The 27,960-nt window shown below is 47.2% G+C and overlaps 1 protein-coding gene across 10 annotated transcripts in view; it reads left to right on the forward strand.

Moving 5' to 3' along the window:
- The window catches only part of NEO1 (neogenin 1), a 559,154-nt gene that overhangs the window by 508,095 nt on the left and 23,099 nt on the right, over positions 1-27,960 (forward strand). For all 10 annotated transcript variants that reach the window (XM_030577723.1, XM_030577731.1, XM_030577724.1 and 7 more), the window contains 4 exons: positions 10,674-10,742; positions 12,854-13,001; positions 22,396-22,634; positions 23,314-23,406. In XM_030577723.1, coding sequence (XP_030433583.1) covers positions 10,674-10,742; positions 12,854-13,001; positions 22,396-22,634; positions 23,314-23,406 — 549 coding nt within the window. The remainder of the gene's footprint in view (positions 1-10,673; positions 10,743-12,853; positions 13,002-22,395; positions 22,635-23,313; positions 23,407-27,960) is intronic.

Here is a 27,960-nt window from a genome sequence, read left to right on the forward strand (position 1 = left end):
CCCACAGTGAAACAAACTTATTACAGTATGCTCCCCAAAGATATCGCATGGGATTGCAATGTCTGTCATACTGGGCATCTATTTTTCACATTTCTAACTATATATATATATATATATAAGACGACACTGGAAATCAACTCAAGGCAGCTTGCACAAGTGGCCATCAAGTGCGGCATATACCAAGGTGATGCACTGTCTCCACTGCTGTTCTGCATAGGCCTAAACCCCCTCAGCCAGATAATTACAAGGACTGGATATGGGTATGGGTTTAGGAGTGGAACTACCATCAGCCACCTCCTCTACCTGGAGGACATCAAGCTGTGTGCTAAGAATGAACGAGACATCGACTCACTAATCCACCTGACGCGGATTTACAGTGAGGATATCGGGATGTCATTCGGACTGGAGAAGTGTGGCCGGATGGTAGTGAAGAGAGGGAAGGTAGTCAAGACTGATGGGGTGGAACTACCAGTGGGCCACATAGCAGACATACAGACCAGCTACAAGTACCTTGGCATCCCACGGTCACATGGAAACCACGATGAGGAGGCAAGGAAGACAGCAACATCCAAGTATCATCAAAGGATAAGACAGGTCCTGAAGAGCCAGCTCAGTGGGAAAAACAAGATCCACACCATTAACAGATACGCCCTGCCGGTTATCAGATACCCTGCCGGTATAGTGAGCTGGCCAAAGGAGGACATGGAGGCTGCCGATGTGAAGACCCGGAAGCTCCTCACAATGCGCGGAGGTTTCCACCCCAAGTCCAACACCCAGAGACTGTATACCAGCAGGAAAGAAGGCGGGCGGGGCTTGGTGAGCATCAAAGCCACTGTCCTGGACGAAACCCGAAGCATCCAGGAGTACATCAGTAAGATGGCCCCCAAAGATGAGCTGCTAAGAGAATGCCTGAGGAAGCAGCAGACATGGGAGGAAGACCAAGCAGAAGAAGTGCCATGGCAAGACAAGATCCTGCATGGGATGTACCATCGACAGATAGCTGAGGTGGCTGACATTGGGAAATCCTACCAGTGGCTGGAAAGGGCTGGACTAAAAGACAGCACTGAGGCACTGATCATAGCAGCACAGGAACAGGCACTGAGCACCAGATCCATTGAAGCAGGGGTCCACCATATAAGAGAGGACCCAAGGTGCAGACTGTGCAGAGAGGCCTCAGAGACAGTCCAACACATAGTGGCAGGATGTAAGATGCAGGCAGGAACAGCATACACTGAACGGCACAACCAAGTGGCTGGCATTGTGTACAGGAACATCTGCACAGCGTATGGGCTAGATCCTCCCAAGACCAGATGGGAGATTCCACAGAAGGTTGTGGAGAATAGCAGGGCTAAGATTCTGTGGGACTTCCAGATCCAGATGGACAAGCAGGTACTGGCCAATCAACCAGACATTGTGGTAATAGATAAGGACCAGAAGACAGCGATGGTGATAGATATAGCAGTGCCAAGTGACAGCAACATCAGGAAGAAGGAGTATGAGAAGCTGCAGAAGTACCAGGGCCTGAAAGAGGAACTAGAGAGGATGTGGAAAGTGAAGGCCAAAGTGGTCCCAGTGGTGGTAGGAGCACTCAGGGCTGTGACTCCTAAGCTGGGTGAGTGGCTCCAACAGATCCCAGGAACAACATCAGAGCTCTCTGTCCAGAAGAGTGCAGTGCTAGAAACAGCTAAGATACTGCGCAGACCCCTCAAACTCCCAGGCCTCTGGTAGAGGATCCGAGTTTGAGGAAGACACATACCACCCATAGGGGTGAGAGGGGGGTTTTATATATATATATATGTGTGTGTGTGTGTGTGTGTGTGTGTGTAGACTTTTTTGCAGCTGCATCACTTTTTTGACTCATATTTAGTCATATCCACTGTAATACCCAGAGCCTTTCAAGCAGTACTACCACCTCGCCAGTTATTCCCCATTTTGTAGCTGTGCATTTGATTTTTTTCTTGCACTTGTCTCTGTTGTATCTTCTCTGCTAGAAAGGTTCTGCTGACTCAGTAGGGGCTCTGACACTAGATTTGAACTTGTGATTCCGTATGTCTTGCTGCTGCAGCAGATTGCCTAAATTAGTTCTGATTTATAATAATAGTGGACATACGGTAAAATAAAAAGAGAGCTGCACTCTAATTATTAGGTCACATGTATCAGGGCTGGATTAACCTTTTGTGGGCCCCAGAGCCAAACATATTTGTGGGCCCCCATGTAGTCATTGTGCGCTCCGAGTGTGGGCCTGGTGTGGCGGTGCCATAGTATATCTGGTACTGAATCTCAGAGAGATTTTTCATTTTGATCTCACACCTCTGCATGACTGTATACATTGCCATACACAGTTCCCTCAGCCCCCTGCTTTTCTCATTGAGCTGTACACCCATGTGGCTTTATCAGTGTCCACACTGAGCAGAACTTTCATAGTGATCAGGGGAAACTCCCCACAGATTTATCTCCTTCCTCATTCAGACCTTCTGTAGCTATGTCTCCGGTACCACCCTATTTCACCAGTTACAGTATGTGGTTCTGGTCTCAGCTCAAAGTTCCAAAGCAGCAGATACCTGATCAAGTCCGACAAATGCCTCCCTCAGCACCCATCCTGCTATTTGAGCAAGACACTTGCGAGCACCATTTCGCCAAAGTGAGGAGTTAGCCCCTAGGAACCCGAAGTTACCAGCTTTTTCTCCCTCTGCTCCCATCTACATGCTAGTCTGCTACCTGGTCAGCACTACCTCTCCCCATGCCTGTTTCCCTTCCACCTTGGATGCTATTCTCCCCTGCAAGCCTGACCTCTTCCTCCTTCCCTGCTTCCCTTGACATTCCTTTCCTACGGATGACCTCTGTTCCTCGAGGTTAACTCCAGTTCTTCTTCAAGTGCTTGCTCATATCCATTCCAGTTAGGTGTGCGTGCGCCGCATGCACGTTCGTCAGAAGATTTTTACCCTAGCTACACTCGATGGGTCAGCTGGGCGCCCCCTGGACTGGCGCCGGATATATACCCCTGCTGACCCAACCGCCCCTCAGTTCCTTCTTACTGCCCGTGTCGGTCGTTGGAACAGTGGAGTGTGGTTTTACTGACCACCTCCTCCCTAGCTACTCGTTCTCTAGTTATTTTGTTGTGTATATAGTTCAAAGTTATATAGTTATAGTTAATTTTTATTGTTCATAGTTAGTGTATAGTTAAGAGGGGTTCTGGGATTAGCCCCTTCCCCGCATCCGGTGCCGGAGCCCATGCCCAATTCACCGGGTTTCAAACCATGCTCGGCCTGTCATAAGCCGATGCTGACAGGAGATCCACACGCCTCCTGCCTTAAGTGCCTCGGGGAATCTCACCTGACAGATAAGTGTCCCATTTGCAAGGCTTTTAAGCCAAGAACAAAAAAGGAGCAGGACTTTCGGCTAAAGCAGCTCCTCATGGAGGCTGCTCTTACCCCTTCGCCTTCGGCACCAAGTGCTGGTCAATCGGCGGGCAGAAGCACCTCCTCGGCACCGGACTGCCCTGGTACTGCAAAGGCCTCTCGGCACCAGCTGTCTCTGGTACCGAAGTCGACTTGGCACTGCTCCTTCTCCCCGAGGTCGAGAAAGCCTAAGACTCCTGCTGCTTCCGTGCCACCTGCACTGCAGCCAGAGAGCTTGTCTAAGTCGGATCGCCCAACACCGACACCTGCCGTGGCACCGACGACGTCGGCACTGTCGATTCCGGTCCCACAAGGGCCGTCGAGTCTGGTGCCTGTCAGCTCCCCTGGCGCGAGCCATGGTTAAGCTTACTATTCCATCCACGCTGGAGACATTCTCAACAGCGAGGGATCTGATTGCCATGACAGAATCGACGCTGCCTCAACCCCTGGCACCGCCGGTGCGGGTAATACAGTCTATCAGCAAGCCTGCCTTGATAAGACCATCCTCTGTCGGCACAGCAGAGCAGCACCGTTCACGATCATGGTCCCGCAGACGTTCCATGTCCCGTCGGCGCTCCCGCTCCCGACACCGCTCGCAGTCCCGGTACCGTTCTCCTCCTCGGTACTGGTCGCATTCGCGGCACCGGTTGGTATCCCGTTCGCCGGCCCGCTACTCTGGGCACTGTTCCAGCTCCCGGCACTGCTCCAGGCACCGTGACTCCTGTAGCCGCTCCCGACGTCATGCCTCGAGATCTCGGTCGACCTCCCAGCACCGCTCCGGTCGCAGGTCCCGATCTCGTTCCCGGTACCAGTATGCCTCCCAGTACCGGTCCCCAGTGCCGAGTAGAGCAAGGTCTTCTAGAGACAGAGACTCTGCACAGGGCTTTTCAGCACCTCCATGGCCATCCAGACACACATCAGTGTCGTCCTACGCGGACAGCTCTTGTGATCAGGACTGCAATTCTGATGTGCCCACCAGAGTCTTCTAAGAGACCCAGGCTCAGGACCAAGGACTCCATCAGTGGTCTTTCTGGACACCTTGGGCGTACTGCCAGGCCCAAGGCGTACCAGTAGTTCTGTCCCACTCTGTCTTATCAGAGCACCAAGTGCCAGAGGCAACGGTTATCTGTCCCCCTCCAACTGCTGCGGAGGAAGCCCCAGTTCACCCACCGGACTCCCAGATTCCTCTGGAGCAGGAGATCGCCCAAGAACAACAGGCCACCCAGGACCTGCTCATTGCCGGCATCTCCTCTTCCTCTTCTCCAGATGAGGCGGTGGCAGGAACATCCTCCTCGGGCCCTCCTCCAATTGACCTGAGAGCCCATCAGGACCTCCTAAGGAGGGTAGCACTCAATGTGAACCTCTAGGTGGAGGAGGTCCCAGAGGTAGAGGACCCGGTAGTGGACATTCTATCAGTGGATGCTCCCACTAGAGTGGCCCTACCATTTATTCGGACCATCCAGGCAAATGCCGATACTACATGGCAGTCCCCAGCCTCTATCCCTCCTGCGGCTAGGGGAGTCGAGCGTAAATATGTGATGCCCTCTAAAGGATACGAATACTTGTATGTCCATCCTCCTCCCTACTGACTAGTCGTCCAGTCCGTTAATGAGAGGGAACGCCATGGCCAGCAGGCGCCAGCCCCGAAATCAAAGGAGGCTAGGCGAATGGACCTACTCGGCCGCAAGGTGTACTCGGCAGGGGCCCTACAGCTCTGGGTGTCAAATCAACAGGCCTTGCTTAGCCGCTATAATTATAACACCTGGGTGGCAGTGGGTAAGTTTATAGAGCTTCTCCCTCAAGATTCCCGCCAAGATTTTGCTGCCCTCTTGGAGGAAGGGAAAAAGGTGGCCAGAACTTCCCTCCAGGCCTCGTTGGATGCAGCAGACTCAGAAGCCAGGACTCTGGCTTCGGGTGTTGCCATGAGGCGCATCTCATGGCTTCAGGTTTCAAACCTCCCACCGGAGCTGCAGTATATCATTCAGGACTTGCCATTTGATGGTAAAGGCCTCTTCTCGGAGAAGACTGACCTCAGGCTGCAAAGCCTGAAGGACAACAGGGCATAATGCGCTCTCTTGGCATGCATACGTTGGTAACCCAACGCAGGCCTTTCTGTTCCCAGCCTCACCGCCCATACTCTGTGCCTAGAAAAAGACAGGACTTTGGCAGGCGGCATGGCCAAGGTGGTCGCAGACGACCGTCAGGACCCCAATGGGGCCAAAATCAAGGTCCCTCAAAACCACCAGCGGGACCAAAGATGAACTTTTGAAGGTGCGCCTGAGGGCGGCGTACCGGTTACAGGCCAGGATCCCTCTCCTCCCTTCTCCAACTGTCTCTCCTACTTCCTTCCGGCATGGTCCCAGTTAACTTCAGATCGCTGGGTCTTACGCACAGTGGAGTATGGGTACCACCTCCAATTTATTTCAACTGCACCATCCCACCCTCTCCCTCTTCAGGGACCTCTCTCACGAGCAATTCCTCTTACAAGAGGTGCAGATGCTCCTCGCCATAGGAGCTATAGAGGAGGTACCGATGGACGAAAGGGGCAAGGGGTTTTACTCCTGTTATTTCCTAATCCCGAAGTCGAAGGGAGGTCTCAGACCTATCCTATACCTGCGAGGACTCAACCAGTTTATGATAAAGTTGAAGTTCCGCATGGTATCCCCGGGGACCATTATCCCGTCCTTGGATCCTGGAGACTGGTATGCCGCCCTCGATATGAAAGACGCGTACTTTCACATCGCCATCTTTCCTCCGCACAGGAGATACCTCCGCTTTGTAGCCAACCGTCAGCACTTCCAGTTTACAGTCCTGCCGTTCGGCCTTTCTGCAGCCCCAAGGGTATTTACAAAGTGTATGGCCGTAGTCGCCGCCTACCTCCGCCGATGTCGGATACACGTTTTCCATATCTGGACGATTGGCTCATCCGAGGGGCCTCCGAGACACAAGTCACTCAGCATGTGGGCATCGTCAAGGACCTATTCACACGTCTAGGCCTGATGATCAATATAGAAAAATCCACTCTGGTTCCCACGCAGAGGTTAGACTTCATAGGAGCTATCCTGGACTCCAATCTAGCCAGAGCCTGCTTACTACAGCCGTGGTTTCAGGCGATGGCAACAATCATCTGAGGTCTACAGAATTTCCCGACGACCTCGGCTCGCACTTGTCCCGGTCTCCTGGGTCACATGGCTGCCTACACGTTTGTAACCAAACACGCCAGGCTCTGCCTGCGCCCTCTCCAAACTTGGCTCAACTCGGTATACTGCCCGGGCAGGGACCCAATAGACACAATAGTCACCATTCCCCCGAGCACCCTAGGCTCCTTAGAATGGTGGCTAACTCCCTCCCTGGTGTGTGCAGGGATGCTGTTCCATCCAGCCCAACCCTCTATGTCCCTGATGATGGACGCGTCATCTCTCGGCTGGGGAGCTCACCTCGGTCACCTTCGTACTCAAGGCCTTTGGTCTTCTCAGGAGCTGGCATTACACATAAATGTCTGAGAACTGAGAGCAGTCCGCTTGGCATGCCAGGCGTTCCAGCAAAAGTTGCAAGTCTCAGTGTTTACAGACAACACAATGGCCATGTACTACATAAACAAACAGGGAGGGACACGGTCCTCCCCCCCTTTTTCAGGAGGCCAACCAACTCTGGGACTTTTGCATAGCCCACTTGGTAGATCTGGTAGTGTCCTTTCTGCCAGGCGTTCAGAACACTCTGGCGGATCGAATCAGCAGGTCTTTCCTGTCTCACGAGTGGTTGATCTGCCCGGACATTATGCATTCTGTTTTCCAGAAGTGGGGATTTCCCCACATAGACCTGTTCGCTTCCCGCGAGAACAGGAAATGCCAGATATTCTGCTTCTTCCAAGGTCTCTCCCCGGGATCGATCTCTGACGCTTTCCTGATGCCGTGGAAGGGCTAGCTCTTTTATGCCTTCCCACTATTCCCACTGGTTCACAAGGTCCTGCTGAAACTCCGCAGGGACAGAGCGTGCATCATCATGATCACTCCAGCGTAGCTCAGGCAGCACTGGTACACCACTTTGCTCGACCTGTTAATAGCCAACCCAATTACCCTGCCACTCCACCCGGACCTCATAACTCAGGACCACGGCAGGCTTCGCCACCCGGACCTGCAGGCCCTTCACCTCACGGCGTGGCTGCTGCATGGCTAAACCAGTCAGAGTTACGTTGCTCTGAATCAGTACGATAAGTTCTCCTGGGTAGCAGGAAGCCTTCCACCCGGTCAACGTACCTGGCCAAGTGGAAGCGTTTCTCCTGCTGGTGTGAAACGCTTAATCTTGCTCCCACTGAGGTCTCGATCCCCTCTATTTTGGACTACCTCTGGTCTCAAACAGCAGGGCCTAGCAGTATCATCACTGAGGGTACACTTGGCAGCCATCTCTACCTTCCACCCAGGCGAAGGTGGTTGTTCCATGTTCTCACACCCTATGGTTTCGAGGTTCCTCAAGGGTTTGGAGCGCTTATACCCTCAAGTATGCCACCCAGCCTCGATCTGGGACCTCAACCTGGTTTTAACCAGACTTACGTCTCCCCCATTCGAGCCGTTAGCAACCTGCTCGCTACTATACCTGTCTTGGAAGACAGCTTTCCTTGTAGCCATACATCGGCCAGACAAGTCTCCGAGCTTAGGGCTCTTACGGTGGATCCGCTGTAAACTGTGTTCCACAAGGACAAGGTGCAGTTGCGACCACACCCGGCATTCCTCCCTAAGGTGGTTTTGGCCTTTTATGTTAACCAGGACATCTTTCTCCCGGTCTTCTTCCCGAAGCCACACTCAACGCGACGGGAGCAACAGTTGCACTCCCTGAACGTCCATAGAGCACTCGCATTTTATATTGAGCGGACAAAACCCGTAAATTTCGTAAAGTGCCCCAACTCTTTGTCGCGTAGCAGACCCAATGAAACGCCTACCTGTTTCCTCTCAGAGGATCTCATCTTGGGTGACGGCATGCGTCCACACTTGTTATGATTTGGCTCATATTTCCCCAAGCTACATCACTGCGCATTCTACCAGAGCTCAGACTTCATCTGCCGCCTTCCTGGCTCGTGTACCTACCTATCTAGGAGATACGTCGCACAGCTACCTTGTCCTCGGTCCACACCTTTGCTTCGCATTATGCTCTGGTTCAACAGTCAAGAGATGATGCAGCCTTTGGCTCAGCAGTTTTGCATTCTGCCACATCTCACTCCAACCCCACCATCTAGGTAAGGCTTGGGAATCACCTAACTGGAATGGATATGAGCAAGCACTCGAAGAAGAAAAGACGGTTACTCACCTTTGTAACTGTTGTTCTTCGAGATGTGTTGCTCATATCCATTCCAAATCCACCCTCCTTCCCCACTGTCAGAGTAGCTGGCAAGAAGGAACTGAGGAGTGGTTGGGTCGGCAGGGGTATATATCCAGCACCACTCCGGGGGGCGCCCAGCCAACCCACTGAGTGTTGCTAAGGTAAAAATCTTCCAATGAGTGTGCACGCGGCATGCACACACCTAACTGGAATGGATATGAGCAACACATCTCGAAGAACAGCAGTTACAAAGGTGACTAACCGTCTTTTTCTTTATCTGCTCCTAGCTTAATGCCCCCAGTAGTCACAGAACCACCTGCAGCTTCTCTGGCTATAGCCATGGGGCCAATTGCCAGAGGCCAGCCTTGGATAGCTGTAGCTACATGGTGGCAATTCCCAGACAGAGCATGCTTGAACCTTGCAATGACGACCCTGTGGGCTCTGAATCCTCAGCACTAGCCCTAGGCAGCTGCAGACTCTGCAGTTAGGCGCTTCCCCCTCTAGGCCATGGCTTTAAGTACCTGAGATGTCCATCATCTGCAGCAGAGGCCACCAGTTCCCATGCACCTCTCAGCTAGCACACAGTCGAACAAAAAGTGCAGCCTGCATGATTTTGGAGGCTGGAGTCCCAGGGGGTTCCCATCCCTGAGCAGCAGCTCTGCAAGAAGCTCACATGGCCCCCCTCCACTGTGGGACCAAGACCCTGTGAAGACAATGGAGTTACCCAGTGTATAACCAGTTCTGTCCAAAGCCTGTTGAAGTGAGTAGAAGTCTTTTCATTGACTTTAATGGGCTGTGTATAGAAGCAAAGGACCCCATTCTAGACCCTAGGAGCAAAGTGCATTCTATGCTGCACTGGTTTACTATTGTAACAGGAAGGTCTCACATTACCTAGTGAATAAGCAACACCACCTACAGGACCTAACTTATTCTGAGATGCTTCCCACCCAATTACTAAATCGCTTACAAGGGCTGAAAATATCAGGTAGTATGGTTACAAAAGCAAGGCACTTCTGAATTCAGTAGGAATTTTCAATGTGCACAGAACACAGACAGGGCTAGTTCCCGCATGGTTACAAAACTGCAGTAAAGTGGAACGATTTTCAGCTTGTGTGATTGGAGGATAGCTGGATCCATATTATAAGACTGTCCTACATAAATGAGGAGAAGTTGAGGTGTCTGTTATTATTTTGTTTCACTAGGTAACAGTAGTTCAGATTCTTGAAGTGGATATGTTATTTGCCTTCAGTTTAGTAATGAACCAGCTGGCAAATAGATGTACCTCCATTGTCATCCACTAATCACACTGCTCTGCCCAGAACTTTAAGTAATTTTTAGATGTGTTGTCTTTGAAAGACAGACCAGAAGCAGCTAGACTTGTTCTCCTAACGTCCACTAAAAAGATTTTTCACTTTCCGGGTGCGGGGGGAGCACCAAAAAAATTGCCTTGCAAGCTTGTATGGATGGATAAGCAAAGACTGACTATGTCTAAGATACATTCCCATCGTTTATTTGTTTCTGTCTCCTACCTGGCTTGTAATTCTGGGGCCAGAAAAAGTAACTTAGCATGTTGTATATGCTATTGTTCAGTGATGCCCAAATAGATATAACCCCAAATATAAGCATCTAGGAAGTTGCTTGTATCAGTCTATTGGCTATCATGGTTACAAACCATCCTTTCTTTTTATTGATATTTTAAAAAGCCCAACTTACTGAGAAAAACAGTATCTACCTATTAGGTGGTAGCTCTTCTGAACTGTTCCTGTGTTTGAAGGTATTCAGAGTTTGCTGAACTTGTTGGGAACATCTCTGGTGGAGTGTATTTGCTATTCATGTCCATATGAAAACAAAACTTGTACAATATAGGTCCAAGATGATACAGGTTTTGGAAATGAATAGCTCGGAGATGAAGAAAGTTTATTCCATAACTGATATTTATTAATGTGATTTTTTTCCCCCTAGCATTAGGGTCTTCAGGAAAAGGAAGTCGGCCATTGGATATAGGACCTGACTACAAACCACCCATGAGTGGTAAGGCGCTTTATAAAGCATTTCAGCTGAGACCTATTAGGCTGAAATTCAGTATGTCTTGGTATAATGGTGTGTGATGTGATATGTCTCCTAAAATATGAAGCTATTATTTACAGCCCTGAACACATTTTTTCCAATAATTGCAGTTTTCCCCTTTTATGAACCATTGCATATTAGCAGTTCACAAGTAAGACTGAGAAAATAATTTAACATGTTACTATAATACAGTCCTTGTCCACCATGAAAAAACAAATGGGAACAAAAATGTTTTTATATGCACTAGATTTCAATTATGTCACCAAATCTTTTCCCAGCCTACTTTAAAATGACTGCCACTATGTACCAGTGTATAATTAATTGTATAGAACAGAACAGGGTCAAGGAGAAAAAAAATCTCGGCTCTTAAACCTTCCCCTCATTTGTATTTAGTATCATGAAAGTCTTGCACTGAGGTACCACTGGTTGCAGCTGTATAAAATGTATCTTATTTTAAAGAAAAATGATCATTGTAGAATACCAATAATGTATTGCATGTGGTTACTGTGTCCAGAGGAATGCCTGATACCCTTTAGTTCCAGCAGGGTCTTTTTCACTGCATATTTGTTAGCTTTCCTGGATGTGTTTTCAGGCCCTTCTTCTCTTTCACCATCCACCACACATCTTTCTAGAGACAGCAAAGTACAATTCCCCAACGGCCAAGAGGCTTGGACTGTAAAAGAAGATAGCTGCTATTAGCACAGTGCTGTTCTTTGGAAGCAGCATGCTGGGATGGATTTTTTTTTTTTTTAATTATGGAAGGTATTTGAAATTAAAGGTTTATATTTTATTTTGAAACTTACATTTATGAGCCAATATGTAATTTGTGTGCTTGATTGTTATTTTTGTTTTGTTTTAATTAGAGATGCCACAAAATTCAGATCCAGAAGTAAACTTTTGCCCGAGTTCAAGGATACAGGTCAGACCCATTACAGAAACAGTGGTACCCCGGGCCACAAACTCCAGATTCCAATATTTCCAAAGTTCCAGGGCAGGGAAGGGATAATGAGTTCATTCATATGACAGAAGACTGTCTGGACATTGGAGACACATGGTGCAGGAAGGGGGTAACTGAATAGGGAGTTAGGTAATAATAATAATAATCTGTAGCTCTTTATAGCACTTGTCACCAGTGCATATCAAAGGAAAGTCAGTGTCATTATCCCCATTTTACAAATGAGGAAACTGAGGCGCGGACAGGTAATGAGAAGACCCCTGCAGGTGGCACTCTTACAGCCTCAGACTATTGAGGTATTGGAGTGTGTGTTCCAGTGGGCTTCTGTCCTCTTGCCTTAATCTCTGCAGGGACCCGCCCATGCATCCTCAACAACAGTAGTGAAGTGGGAGAACTTGTGGCACCTCAGAAGGAGATGCAGTCAGGTCATAGAATTCTTACATTACTTGGTCCAGTGAATGCAATGAGCATGTTCATGGTTCCCTTGGAGACTCCTTAGAGATTGCTAAGTGGAGCAGTTGATCAGATGTCATTATATATAAGCATACCCTGTGCCTATCTTTTGGCATATTATCCTGTCTCAACATTTTCAGTACAAATAGGACTTAACCAATTGATTTTTGTATAACAATTCTTTTCTTTTAATCAGAAATGCTCATGCAGATACATTTTAATGTGAAGACTCATTGTTGCTTTGCAGGTTAACTATGCCAGCCTCTCACATATTGAACCTCTTTGTTGTGATATAGTTGGGTGTCTCACCACATTTGAATGGTCTTAGCAGCAACTGTAGGAATCATTATGTAATTTTTAATGGGCTATCATGTGGAAACAGATTATCAAAATGTTATATAGGAGAAAAGGATAATTGTACAGAGCCATAATCAGGTAATCCTACGTGGCCATAATCAGGTGATGATGTGCAAATGTTTAAATAACAAAAGATAAGAGCGAGAGTACTTAACGTGAAATGCACCAGCTAAGCCAAGATTAGTTTCTATCTGCCACTGTGTACTTTCTTCAGGCTCCCCATCACTGTTGATTCCTTTGCATTCTGCTGTGGGGGGGCTTTGTATAACAAGTGCTTTCCTCTTTCCTCCCCCTCCTCACCCTCTTACAGGCAGTAACAGTCCTCATGGAAGCCCCACATCCCCCCTGGATAGCAACATGCTTCTAGTCATAATAGTATCTGTTGGAGTGATCACCATTGTGATAGTGGTGATTGTTGCTGTCTTCTGCACTCGTCGCACCACCTCTCACCAGAAAAAGTAAGATGTGCTTTACTCTGTTCTAGTTTTCTCCGTTTATTCAGTTACTTAATAGCTGTATCTGTGACTGCAAGAGTAGTGATGTCTCCATTATGATATCACAATTGCGTTGATACTGGCAAAGGCTTAGAAAACATTCCATCTGAAAGTGTTGGTACAACCCTCAGCCATTCATGCATTTTCTTTGCCCTTAGCTATCAATATCAATTGTGTCTTATGTGGGTTGAATATAAGTCAGTTAATTATTATATAGGTCTACGCCACTAACACTAGCTGTTTAAGGGTGTTTGTTTCCTTGGCTTCACTGATGAAAGAGTTAACTATCTTACTCCAACAAAAGATTGTGCCATTTTAGATTTAGTACTAGTAAGTAACAAGGCCACTAGAGAGAAACTCATTGTAGAGGACAATCTTGGTTCAAGTGATCGTGAATTAATTCACTTTAAACTAAATGGAAGGATAAACAAAAACAGGTCTTCAACTAGGGTCCTTGATTTAAATGGGCAGACTTGAAAAATTAAGGGAATTAGTTATGGATGTGGACTGGACTGAAGAAGGATCTGAATGTGGAGGAAGCCTGGAATTACTTTTAAGTCAAAGTTGCAGCAACTCTCTGAAGCCTGCATCTCAAGCAAAGGAGAAGAATTGTAGGGACGGGTCACAGACCAAATGAATGAACAAGCCTCTCAAACAGTGTATTAAGAGAAAGCAGAAAGCCCATAAAGAATGGAAGAAAGGGTGGATCAGCAAGGAAAGCTACATCTTGGAGGTCAGAAAGCATAGGGAAAATGTGAGAACTGCCAAAAGCCAAGCAGAATTGGACCTTGCAAAGGGAATTAAGCCAATAATGAAAGGTTCTTTAGCCATTTAAATATAAAGAAAACAAGGAAAGAATAAATGGAACCACTAAGCACTGAGGATGGGGTGGAGATTAAAGATAATCTAGGTATGGCCCAACACCTAAATGAATACTTTGACTCAGTTTTTAATAAGGGTAATGAGGATTTGAAGATATACCTATCTCATAGAACTGGAAGGGCCCCCAAAAGGTCATTGAGTCCAGCCCCCTGCCTTCACTAGCAGGACCAAGTACAGATTTTGTCCCAGATCTCTAAGTGACCCCCTCAAGGATTCAATTCACAACCCTGGGTTTAGCAGGCCAATGCTCAAACCACTGTTATCCCTCCCATTCTCAGGCTCAAACAGCTTAATGGGACCAAATTGGGAGTCCTGAATAACCTCCATCCACATTAAAGGAACTGGCACATGAAATTAAAAGCCCAATGGCAAGGATTTTTAATGAATCAATAAACTTGGGAGTCATACCCTATGACTGGAGAATTGCAAATATACGGTAGCTATATTTAAGAAAGTGGGGGTGGGGAGTGATCCAGAAAATGTGCAGGGTTGTTAATTTGATCTTAATTGTATGCAAGGTCTTCAAACAAATTTTGAAAGAGAGAGTAGTTCTTCTTAGTATATGTGCAACATTCCTCAGGTGGCCCCTGACCAGAATTCATCACCAAATTTGGTCCTCTGGTTGGATCATTAGCTTCCCAGCTCGGGCCAGGTACTGGACCTTGCAAAGAGAATTAAAACCAATAGTAAAAGACTCTATAGCCATATAAATAAGAAGAAAACAAAGAAAGAAGTGGGACCACTGAACACTAAGGATGGAGTGGAGATTAAGGATAATTTAGGCATGGCCCAATATCTACATAAATACTTTGCCTCAGTCTTTAATGAGGCTAATGAGGAGCTTAGGGTTAATGGTAGGATGACAAATGGGAATGAGGATATGGAGGTAGATATTACCACATCTAAGATAGAAGCCAAACTCGAATGGAACTAAATCGGGGGGCCCAGATAATCTTCATCCAAGAATATTAAAGGAAGTGGCACATGAAATTGCAAGCCCATTTGCAAGAATTTTTAATGAATCTGTAAACTCAGGGGTTGTACCGTACAACTGGAGAATTGCTAGCAGTTCCTACCTTTAAGAAAGGGGAAAAAAGGTGATCTGGGCAACTACAGGCCTGTCAGTTTGACATCTGTAGTATGTAAGGTCTTGGAAAAAATTTTGAAGGAGAAAGTAGTTAAGGACATTAATGGTAATTGGCACAAATTACAACATGGTTTTACAAAAGGTAGATCGTGCCAAAACAACCTGATATCCTTCTTTGAGAAAGTAACAGATTTTTTTAGACAAAGGAAATGCAGTGGATCTAATTTACCTTGATTTCAGGAAGGCATTGATACAGTTCCACGTGAGGAATTATTAGCTAAATTGGAAAAGAAGGGGATCAATATGAAAATTGAAAGGTGGATAAGGAACTGGTTAAAGGGGAGACTACAACGGGTCGTACTGAAAGGTGAACTGTCAGGCTGGAGGGAGGTTACTAGTGGAGTTCCTCAGGGATCGGTTTTGGGACCAATCTTATTTAATCTTTTTATTACTGACCTTGGCCAAAAAATGGGACTGTGCTAATAAAGTTTGCAGATGACACAAAGCTGGGAAGTATTGCCAAGACAGAGAAGAACCGGGATATCCTACAGGAAGATCTGGATGACCTTGTAAACAGAAGTAATAGTAATAGGATGAAATTTAATAATAAAAAGTGCAAGGTCATGCATTTAGGGATTAATAACAAAAATTATTGTTATAAGCTGGGGACGCATCAGCTGGAAGTAACAGAAGAGGAGAAGGACCTTGGACTATTGGTTGATCACAGGATGACTATGAGTCTCCAATGTGATATGGCCGTGAAAAAAGCTAATGTGGTCTTGGGATGCATCAGGCAAGGAATTTCCAGTAGAGATAAGGAGGTGTTAGTACTGTTACACAAGGCACTGGTGAGACCTCATCTGGAATAGTGTGTGCAGTTCTGGTCTCCCCTGTTTAAGAAGGATGAATTCAAACTAGAACAGGTAGAGAGAAAGGCTATTGGGATGATCCGAGGAATGGAAAGCCTGTCTTATGAAAGGAGACTCAAAGAGCTTGGCTTGTTTAGCCTAACCAAAAGAAGGCTGAGGGGAGATATGATTGCTCTCTACAAATATATCAGAGGAGTAAATACTGGGGAGGGAGAGGAATTATTTAAGCTCAGTACCAATGTGAACACAAGAACAAATGGATATAAACTGGCCATCAGGAAGTTTAGACTTGAAATTAGATGAAGGTTTCTAATCATCAGAGAAGTGAGTTCTGGAACAGCCTTCCAAGGTGAGTAGTGGGGGCAAAAGACATATCTAGCTTCAAGACTAAGTTTGATAAGTTTATGGAGGGGATGGTATAATGGGATAGCCTAATTTTGGCAATTAATTGGTCTTTGACTATTAGCAGTAAATATGCCCAATAGCTTGTGACGAGATGTTAGATGGGGTGGGATCTGAGTTACTAAAGAATTCTTTCCTGGGTGTCTGGCTGGTGAGTCTTGCCCACATGCTCAGGGTTTAGCTGATCGCCATATTTGGGGTCGGGAAGAAATTTTCCTCCAGGGAAGATTGGCAGAGGCCTTGGAGGTGTTTTGCCTTCCTCTGCAGCGTGGGGCACGAGTCACTTGCTGGAAGATTCTCTGTATCTTGAAGTCTTTAAACCATGATTTGAGGACTTCAATGGCTCAAACACAGGTTTGATACAAGAGTGAGTGGGTGAGATTCTGTGGCCTGTGTTGTGGAGATCAGACTAGATGATCATAATGGTCCCTTCTGACCTTAAAGCCTATGATTCTATGATACCTGAAGGGGAGTTCCAAAGAGGATGGAGCTAGGCTGTTCTCAGCGGTGACGGATGACAGAACAAGAAGCAATGGTCTCAAGTTGCAGTGGGGGAGGTCTAGGTTGGCTGTTAGGAAAAACTATTTTACTAGGAGAGAGGTAAAGCACTGGAATGGGTTACCTAGGGAAGTGGTGGAATTACCATCCTTGGAGGTTTTTAAAGCCTGGCTTGACAAAGCCCTGGCTGGGATGATTTAGTTGGAATTGATCCTGCTTTGAGCAGGGGGGTTGGACTAGATGACTTCCTGAGGTCTCTTCCAACCCTAATCTTCTATAATTCTAGGATTATCATACCAAAAGAAATATCCTGATAGATACAGTTCAGGAAGTCTGTGTGATCCGTGGCACTCTAGTGCAGCAGACTGAAAATTCTGTATTTTTGGTGAATCCCAGGATGGATACTTTTATTGAATTAAAGGGACATTATCAATTTGATTTTTCTAGTAGAACAATCCCTTAAATAGCAGGTCACCCATTATAACTTTTAGAAAAATAAAGGTTTTTCATCTTCACAGTTTATTTTTATAAGGCCCTTTCAGCAAGAGAAGCGGCAGGCCCCGAGAACAACACCTCAAACTTGCTCAAGCCCTTTCTCCACTCACCTGCTTCCACTCTCCTGTGTGCCCATTCCTGCCAGCTTACCTCTTCAGCAGTTTAGAACTGTGGGTACATCTACACTACAAGATTATTCCGATTTTTACGTAAACCGGTTTTGTAAAACAGATTGTATAAAGTCGAGTGCACACGGCCACACTAGGCACATTAATTCGGCAGTGTGTGTCCATGGTCCGAGGCTAGCGTCGATTTCTGGAGCGTTGCACTGTGGGTAGCTATCCCCTAGCTATCCCATAGTTCCTGCAGTCTCCCCCCCTCCTTGGAATTCTGGGTTGAGATCCCAGTGCCTGATGGGGCAAAAATCATTGTCACAGGTGGTTCTGGGTACAGCCTCACCCCTCCCTCCCTGAAAGCAGCAGACAACCGTTTCGCACCTTTTTTCCTCGGTGAACTGTGCGGACGCCATAGCACGGCAAGCATGGACCCTGCTCAGATCAATACCGCAATCTTGGACGTTGTAAACACCTCACGCATTCTCGTGCAGTCTATGCTGAACCGGCACCTGCAAAGCCAGGCGAGGAAGAGGAGGCAGCTACGGCAGCGTGGCGACAAGAGTGATGAGGACATGGACACAGAATTCTCTCAAACCGCAGGCCCCTGCGCTTTGGCAATCCTGCTGGTAATGGGGCAGGTTCTAGCTATTGTACGCTGATTTTGGGCCCGGGAGACAAGCACAGACTGTTGGGACCACATAGTTTTGCAGGTGTGGGACGATTCGCAGTGGCTACGAAACTTTTGCATGCGTAAGGGCACTTTCATGGAACTTTGTGACTTGCTTTCCCCTGCCCTGAAACGCCATAATACCAAGATGAGAGCAGCCCTCACAGTGGAGAAGCGAGTGGCAATAGCCCTCTGGAAGCTTGCAACGCCAGACAGCTACCGGTCAGTCGGGAATCAATTTGGAGTGGGCAGATCTACTGTGGGGGCTGCTGTGATGCAAGTAGCCAAAGCAATCATTAAGCTGCTGCTACGAAAGGTTGTGACTCTGGGAAACGTGCAGGTCATAGTGGATGGCTTTGCTGCAATGGGATTCCCTAACTGTGCGGGGGCGATAGATGGAACCCATATCCCTATCTTGGCACCAGAACACCAGGGCACCCAGTATGTAAACCACAAGGGGTACTTTTCCATGGTGCTGCAAGCACTGGTGGATCACAAGAGACGTTTCACCAACATCCACATGGGATGGCTAGGAATGGTTCATGACGCTTGTGTCTTCAGGAATACTACTCTGTTTAAATGGCTGCAGCAAGGGAATTACTTCCCAGACCAGAAAATAACAGTTGAGGATGTTGAAATGCCAGTAGTTATCCTGGGGGACCCAGCCTACCCCTTGATGCCATGGCTCATGAAGCCATATACAGGCAGCCTGGACAGTAGTCAGGAGCTGTTCAACTACAGGCTGAGCAAGTGCAAAATGGTGGTAGAATGTGCATTTGGCCATTTAAAGGCGCGCTGGCGCACATTACTGACTCGCTCAGACCTCAGCCAAACCAAGGGTCCCCTTTGTTGTTGCTGTTTGCTGTGTGCTCCACAATCTCTATGAGAGTAAGGGGGAGACATGTATGGAGGGGTGAGAGACTTAGGCAAATTGCCTGGCCACTGATTACGCGCAGCCAGACACCAGGGCGATTAAAAGAGCACACTAGGAAGCGGTGCGCATCAGAGAAGCTTTGAAAACGAGTTTCATCACGGGCCAGGGTACGGTGTAACTGTTGTGTTTGTTTCCCCCTGATGCCCCACCCCCGATTGACTCATTCCCTGTAAGCAACCCACCCTCCCCCTTCAATTACAGCTTGCTTAAGGAAATAAAGTCACTATCATTTAAAAATCATGTATTCTTTGTTAAAAAGAGGGAGAGAAATGACAAGGTATCCCGGGTGTGGTTTGGGAGGAGGATGGGAGGGAAGGAAAAGGCTACTAAAAACAATTCAATGTAATGACAGTCTTTTGGTTGGGCTATCCACGGGGGTGGAGTGGGTGGGTGCGCGAAGCCTTCCCCCACGTGTTCTTACACGTCTGGATGAGGAAGACATGGAATGTGGTGAGGGTGGTTGCACAGGGGCTGCAGCAGCACTCTGTGACCCCGCTGCTCTTCCTGAAGCTCCACCAGATGTCGGAGGATATCAGTTTGATCACGCAGCAGCCCCAGCGTTGCGTCCCGCCACCGCTGATCTTCCTGCCTACACCTCCGATCTTCCTGCTGCCACCTCTCATCTTGAGCGTCTCTCCTATCCTCACGTTGGTCCCTCCTGTCCTCACGTTCACTGGCATCTTTCCTGTAATTTGATACCACGTCCTTCCACTCATTCAGATGAGCTCTTTCATTGCGAGTTACTTCCATGATTTCCGAGAACATTTTGTCTCGCGTCTTCTTTTTCCTCCGCCTTATCTGAGATAGCCTTCGGGATGGAGTAGGGAGACTTGAAAAATGTGCAGCTGCATGAGGGAGGGAAAAAAGGGAGAGAAGTATTTAAAAAGATACATTTTACAGAACAATGGTTATACTCTTTCACAGTGAACAACACTATTCACCTTACATAGCACATGTGATTTCACTACAAGGTCGCATGGCTGGTATCATGGAAGATCACTGCTAATCACCTCCCTTTCCCCCCCCCCCCATCGCGTGGCTGGTAGCAGGGAAGATCCCTGATAGCCAGACACGAAAAAGCTCAGTGCTATTCCCCTCCCCCTGCTTGGCTACGTGCAAGGAAGGATTTCTTTTAAGCAACAGGCAAACAGCCCAGTAGAAGTGGCCATCTCTGTCCCCTTACTTAAATTCCTGAATTTCAACCAGGTTACCATGAACGATATCAGTCTCCTGAGGATAACACAGCGAGATAAAGAACGGATGTTCCTTGAATGCCAGCAGTCACTGGGACCATACGCAGCTATGCTTTGTCATGCAATGATACCCGCTTACTTGCTACATGCATGGCATGGTAAAGTGTCCTACCATGGTGGATGGAATAAGGCTGCCTTGCCCAGAAACCTTCTGCAAAGGCTTTTGGAGTACCTCCAGGAGCGTTTCATGGAGATGTCCCTGGAGGATTTCTGCTCCATCCCCAGACATGTTAACAAACTTTTCCAATAACTGTACTGGCTGCGAATGCATCCCAAGTCCTCAGGGCAAATCAATCATTAAAAAATGCTTGCTTTTAAACCATGTTTTATATTTACAAAGGTGCACTCACCAGAGGTCGCTTCCATGGCTTCACTGGCTGGGCTAGTGGCTTGGGAGGGCTGGAAGGATAATTCCATCTGGGTGAGAAAAAGCTCCTGGCTGTTGGGGCTAACAGAGTGCTGTGTGCTCTCTGCAAGCTCGTCCTCCTCTTCCTCTTCCTCATCTTCCCCATCCACAGAATCCTCAGCCATGGCTGAGATTACCACCCCCACCTCGGAATCCAGGGACAGGGGTGGGGTAGTGTTGGCGGACTCCCCTAGAATTGCATGCATCTCAGCGTAGAAGCGGCATGTTTTCGGCCCTGCTCCAGACCTTCCATTTGCTTCTTTGGTTTTCTGGTAGGCTTGTCTGAGCTCCTTAACTTTCACTCTGCACTGCACTGAGTCCCTGGTGTGGCCTTTCTCCATCATAGCCTTGGAAATTTTTTCAAATATTTTTTCATTTCGTCTTTTGGAACGTAGTTCTGTTTGCACAGAATCCTCTCCCCATATAGCGATCAGATCCAGTACCTCCTGTGCGGTCCATGCTGGAGCTCTTTTTCGATTCTCAGGAGACTGCATTGTTACCTGTGCTGATGAGCTCTGCGTGGTCACCTGTGCTGATCAGAGCTCCACGCTGGCCAAACAGGAAATGAAATTCAAAAGTTTGCGGGGCTTTTCCTGTATACCTGGCCAGTGCATCCGAGTTGAGATTGCTGTCCAGAGCGGTCACAATGGTGCACTGTAGGATACCGCCCGGATTTGCGGCCACACTAACCCTAATCCGATATGGTAATACCGATTTTAGCGCTACTCCTCTCGTTGGGTAGGAGTACAGAAACCAATTTAAAGAGCCCTTTATATCAATATAAAGGGCCTTGTTGTGTGGACGGGTACAGCGTTAAATCGGTTTAATGCTGCTAAAACCGGTTTAAACGCGTAGTGTGGATCAGGCCTGAGATAAGGCTTCCTAACTTTTACATTGCACTCACCCAGAACCTGCAGAGGAGTTTCAGGGAGTGAAATACCCTCCCTCCTGCTGCACTCTTCAGGCTACCCTGGCCCCATGACAAATGGAGCTTCTCTGGCTACCCACTCTCTGCACAGTGTAAACAAACTGAAAAAGCCCCCTCCTCCCTAATTTTTTATTTGCCTCGTTTTAGACCCATCTTAATTGTTACTTGCATTCCTTCTTGATGCTAGATATGACGTTTCCTCTTTTGCTCTTAGGGTCCAAGGTGGAAAGGGGTGTTTGAACACCTCATTTTCCACCTGTAAAAACCCTTGACCTCACACAAAAATCACCTCACACTCCAGAACCTGGCATTGTTACTCCAACAAGAGCAAGTAAGCACATTAGCTGAATGTGTCTGCTAACCTGATCAGTAGTAAAACCATTAACATTTAAACTATCAACATTAAGGTTCAGAGTTATCACCATTTTGAAGTAATTGTGTCATTTCACACCCCACTTGCAGCTATTATTTAAGGCTATTTGCACACTTAGGACTACAATATAGCATTGGTTTTCATACACTTCACACTTATCTTCACAACCACAAGGACTGGGAACTTACCGGTAATATTTGTTCATGAAAGCTTTTTTTCTGCAGCATGTGACGGATTTTGAAACAAAAATCAATGGCTGCATAGTACACCAGCCTATCCCTTTAGGTGTGGAACATGTACATCTGTTAAAGAAAGCTTCTTGCCTGGTAGTTAGCTGCCTCACAGTTGAATAGTAGATCTGAAAGAAATTCAAATGAAAACTCGCCTGTCTCTGAGAGTAACAAAATATTTGTCTAAGAATGTTTCATTTATTTTCTTGTTTTGCAAGGAAACGGGCTGCCTGCAAATCAGTGAATGGATCCCATAAATACAAAGGAAATTCCAAGGATGTCAAACCCCCTGACCTTTGGATCCATCATGAGAGACTGGAGCTGAAACCCATTGATAAATCTCCAGACCCTAACCCCATCATGACAGACACCCCAATCCCTCGCAACTCCCAGGACATCACACCAGTTGACAATTCCATGGATAGCAATATCCATCAAAGGCGCAACTCATACAGGGGTAAGCTTGCCTAACAACAAGCCGTAGTTGGATCTTGGTATTTAATTGTGTAAAATTAGATACAGTATAACCACTGTAACTGATAAAAGCATTTGTTAAAATGTTATTTAGATTATAATAAAAGGTTTTTTTACTAAATTATTTTTCTTTTTTTTTTCTATTTATTAGATTGGGTTTAGTGACTAGGTTACAGGGCTCTGTTCCATTCAGGTGTAGAGGATTCATCTTCATGGTTTACATATGTATCAGTGGGACAATAGAGTGCACAAGAATTAATAGTTGAGTTATTCTTTGGTATAGCACAATAATCGTACCTAGTTATAACAAGTTAGTAATCTTGTGTGCAAGATAATATAAAAAGTATCTCATACTAGTCTGTGAAGGGAAATGATGATTAGTGCCATCTCTTCATGACTGAGCTTAATTCATACTAACGTTTGTCTCCAGAAATTGCAAATCTATAGGATACTAGTTTCACAGAAGTCTGGACTGTTTCTCCCATACACAATAGTGCCTGTAACCCAACCCGCCCTTTTTGGTTTTCCAGTGGAGTGGGTAGAAGAACTATATCTAGTCTGTTAGTAAGAATTAAAAGATGTTTGTAGCCAAATCACCTGGTTGTGTGTTGTCATGAAGGAATCAGTGCTGTAGTAAGTAAACCTCTGTATTCTTTCGTCAGGGCATGAGTCAGAGGACAGCATGTCCACATTGGCAGGAAGAAGAGGGATGAGGCCAAAAATGATGATGCCATTTGATTCTCAGCCCCCGCAGCGTAAGTTAACAGCCTTTCTTACCAACTGTCTCAGCCAGAAAGAATGTTTTGTTATAACTGGGAACAACAAAACGAGCCATTGTGATTGTTTTCAACACCTTCCACTCCTAAATAATTCCATCCCAGGTTGCAATGGGGATATTATCAGGAAGGGACATTGAAGTCCTGTTACACCTTCCTTTTATTGGCAGAGAGATCTGGATGGCCCTTTCTGAATAAGGATTATTTACTGTGTGGAAGAAGTAGCTCAAAAAAATATTTGCACGTATTTTAGAAAGAATAACTATATAAAATAATCCTGTAAGCTTCCCAGTACTCAGTCTGATAGTACTTTTGTTCCAAAAAAAGAATGATATTCTGATCTCAAGGTGCTGGGAGTACTGCGTAGAATGCTCACTGATAGAAGCTGAGGTTCAGTGGGCCTGGTCAAGCAGACTCTCATTTTGGATGCTTCCTACTGCTTTTTGTCTTTCAGTGTGTATACTTAATGTACACCAGCTGCCATACATCCCATTAGGGAAAAAATATCAAGTTTCAAATAAGAAGGTAGTTTGTGGGTGCCTGGTTGGTTACATTTGGTATCTGTGTATTTTCCTGACTACCAGTTACTGATGATTGAGGGAAGTGCGCTAACTGGAAGTTTTGCTGCTGCTGTCGCACCATGCAATGGGGTCATGCTATTTTTCCCATTGCTCCAGAATATTGTAAGAACAGTTTTTTTATCAAACAATACTTTCAGTTTCAAACAACCTCTCTGAGAGCAGAGGAAACTTTGCCACATTGCATTAGTTTTACTGGTCTTCAGTCTTCGGAGAATTACTGAGATCTTGGCTCAGGTCGTAGTTAAATATAAGTTTGGTCTTATGCTGGTTTCCACAAGCATTTGTCTTTATCACAAAGCCACTATATGCCATTGTCAGGCACAAGTCAACACAATATGCATTTTTCTTCGAGTAGCGTCCCTATGGATTCTCCACTTCAGGTCCTCATGCACATCATGCGCCTTTGATCAGAGATTTTCAGTGGCAGTGACCATTTGGCCCACACATGCTCCAGACATTCTCATGCCCCGTGCAGAGGATATATAGAGCTGAATGGGCTAACCACCATATCAACAGCTCTTCACCCTGAGACAGAGCATCTTGCATGCCCACTCTAGCACAGCCTGTAGCTTAGCCTTTTAGTTTAGTTTGCATGATAGTTCAGTTTAGTTTAGTAGTTTATCTAATTTGCTTGTTTTGAATTCTATTTTTATTGGAGGATTTTTCTATCAACCCCCACCCACCACCACTGCCTCTGTTGCTGAGGGTCTCTCTTCAGCGGGGTCATTGTTTCTAGCGTATGCCAGGATCTCCAGGCTTCAAGCACCACCTTTCCTGCCAGGAATCCATCCCAGTTAGTGATGACTCTTCTTGATACCTCCACTGTTTGGGAGACTCCCACATACTGGCCAAGTGTAAGAATTGCATGTCTTTTAACAGCAGATTTAGGAAAAACAGGCAAATTAAGTTCAGGTTGCTCATGATGGAGTAAGCCCTGAGACTTGCCCGTGAGCCAGGCTTTAAGAATCCCTCTGTACACCTGCCTTCAAGCACATTTAGTGCCCTGTCAACGTCCATATCCCAATCACCAAGAGCATCACGAGATAAGAACATGCAGGGTACTGATAAGACTCCAAGGAAGAGGAACTCTAGATCTCCCACTTGAAAGTCATCTTCAAGAAACCTTGGTCATCTCATGTAGTGACCATTTTGCAGACCTCAGGTCCCAAAGCAAGTACCATTGAGGCTCCAAGCTATTCTGGTACTGGGGGATTCATTGGAGACTTTCAGCTCCTCCAAGGGCCACTATGCCAAGCATATGTTAGTAACGAAACCTCCCTCAGTACTGACTAGACATGACCATTCCAACAGAGATTCTAAGCATTCTTTTTTAAATCAGTCTGTACCATCTTCATATTCCTCTGTACTGCCCTTGGTACCCAAACTGGTGTCCCAATCTATTATATCCGTATGCAAGAAAATTATAACTTCTTTGATACAATCTTTGACCACCAGGCATGCACCACAGAAACTGCTGTCTTCAGTACCAACACTGGTAACTTGAACATCCTTTCCAGCCTCAACTCAGATATGTCCAATATGGCAGGAATTCAGATATTCTAGAGATCTGTTTGTTTCAGAGAAGCTAGAGACTTTGTTGTTTGCCAGCACGGAATGTCTGTCAGTACCAAGATCTTCTTGGTCACCAAAACCATATATTTTTCTTTGAGTGCTTTCTCATGTCCATTCCATATTAGGTGTGTGTGGTAACCACATGCACTGATGCCAGAAGTTTTTCCCTTAGCAGTATGTGTAGGGGACCAGCTCTGGTGCCCTCTGGAGTGGCGGCCACATGACGCGGTATTAGGGGAGCCATCGGCTGCCCCCACCCTCAGTCTCTTCTTGCCACCAGTGATGGTGCAGGAACTTCTGCAGCTTCAGCTAGCTTTCACTTAGTTCCGTGTGTCTCATGAACGTTTCTTTGTAAAATAGATGTATATAGTTTAGTATTTACCCTTAGTATTTGTTCTAGTTAGTTGGTCCTGGATGGGACTCAGCCTACAGACGGGCATGTCCTGGTCCCCAGGCTTTAAACCATGCAATCTTTGTAAGCAGCCCATGCCCATCAGTGACCCACACGTTAGTTGTTTAAGGTGTGTAGGAGAAGGACATATAAGTGACGATTGTCACATCTGTAAGTTGTTCAAACCCAAAATGTAAAAGAAGGGAGATATCTGTCTCAGAGTACTCCTGATGGAGTCGGCGCTGACCCCAGCACCGGAGCAGAGGAACAACTCAGCCCTGAGCATCACAGCATCGGTACGGAGTGCCCCACCAGTGCCATCTATGAGCCAGCACCGATCCTTCTCCCCAGCCCCGGCCAAGAAACCCAAGAGGTCCGCAAAGGGAAGATCTCCCGCTTCCCATAAGGGAAAGGAGAGGGCCGGAGGACAGCCAAGACCCGTGCTGGACAGCTCAACATCTCCGTCAGGGAGTCGGGCCCAAGCTCATGTCGAGCAGTTGAGCCCCTCCCTTACTATTCTTGCCACACTGGACAATGACGAGGGCTCTGTCAGCTCGAAGTCTCATCAACGCCCGAGGCCCTGCAGGAAGCACAGGAGATCCTGACTCTACCAGTGTCGCCCACACTAGCGGTACCCAAGCCCAGGGGTAAATCCACCTTGGGACCGTTCCGAGTGTCCCCGACTCAGCAGCACCACCCCCCATCATGGGGGACATCCCACCAGCGCTCGCCTGCACAGTGCCATCATGCCTCTGACTTTGGGAGGCAGGCTCAGAGAAGCCCTCTCCAGTCTCTGGACCCTGGGGACCGACAGCAGCATTCGAGGTGCAGTAACCCGATGCAGACCTGTGGAGGCACGCGCCCCCTGGCATGAGCGTCAAGACTGACCTATCAGGTCTCCCAATGCCTCAGCACCAGTTCTGCTATCGATTGCCGGCCCCCGTTGCTGAGACGCAAATCCCCTCAATCAGGGAGATTCTACCAACAACTGGCCCTCTCTGACTCCCAGTCCCACTCTAGATCCAACTACAGGTCAAGCAGTGTAAGGTGTAGATTGCCAGTCTACCGATGCAGATCCACCGAACGCCAAAGATCCCCGGGGTCCTGCGGGAGGAACTTGTCCCTATCGAACAGGTTGGTGTTGAGGCACAGCAGCCAGCACCGTGGGGAGGAGGGCCACTGGGCCAGCCGGTTGTGGTCACTCCGCAGCATCCGTTCTGCTTACGACTCTGGAGTCCCTGGTAGCAGGGCAGGCTCTGGCACCAGTGGTACTGTCAACCCCATCAGCACTGCAACCGACCCCGGGACAATCACCAGCAGCGTGATACCCATAGAATCCATGGGGGTTCACCAAGCTTTCCCAGGCCGCCCGGTCAGTGGTTGAAGATAGGCCATCAGCCACAGAATCCCACAGGGAAAGACCCCCGCAGGCCCATGAGGACCTAGGGGAGCAGCCAGTTGGACCACCAAGGGATGTGGTGGATCTGTCGACGCTGGTTTCATCCTCATCATCACCAGACGAAGTGATCATGGGTCGTCCTCACCCAGTTCTTTAAGATGATGCCAAGGCTATCAGGAGTTTTTGAAGAGGGTCACTTCTAACCTGGGGCTCCAAGCAGAGGAATTTGAGCCATCAGATTCACTGTTTTTACATCCTTTGCTCCACCACACCCAATAGAGTGGCTTTACCCCTACATGAGGGAGCATCAAAAATAATTAATGCCCTATGGCAAACCCCCTCCTCCCTGCACCAAACTCATAGAGTCATAGAACTGGAAGAGACCTCGAGAGGTCATCTAGTTCAGTCCCCTGCACTCAAGGTAGGACTAAGTATTATCTAGATCATCCCTGACAGGTATTTGTCCAACCTGCTCTTAAACAACATCAGTGATGGAGATTCCACAACCTCCCTAGGCAATTTATTCCAGTACTTAACCACTCTGACAGTCAGGAAGTTTTCCCTAATGTCCAACCGTCCTTGCTGCAATT

This window comes from Gopherus evgoodei, chromosome 10, assembly GCF_007399415.2.
Source record: "Gopherus evgoodei ecotype Sinaloan lineage chromosome 10, rGopEvg1_v1.p, whole genome shotgun sequence".
Lineage (NCBI taxonomy): Eukaryota > Metazoa > Chordata > Testudines > Testudinidae > Gopherus > Gopherus evgoodei.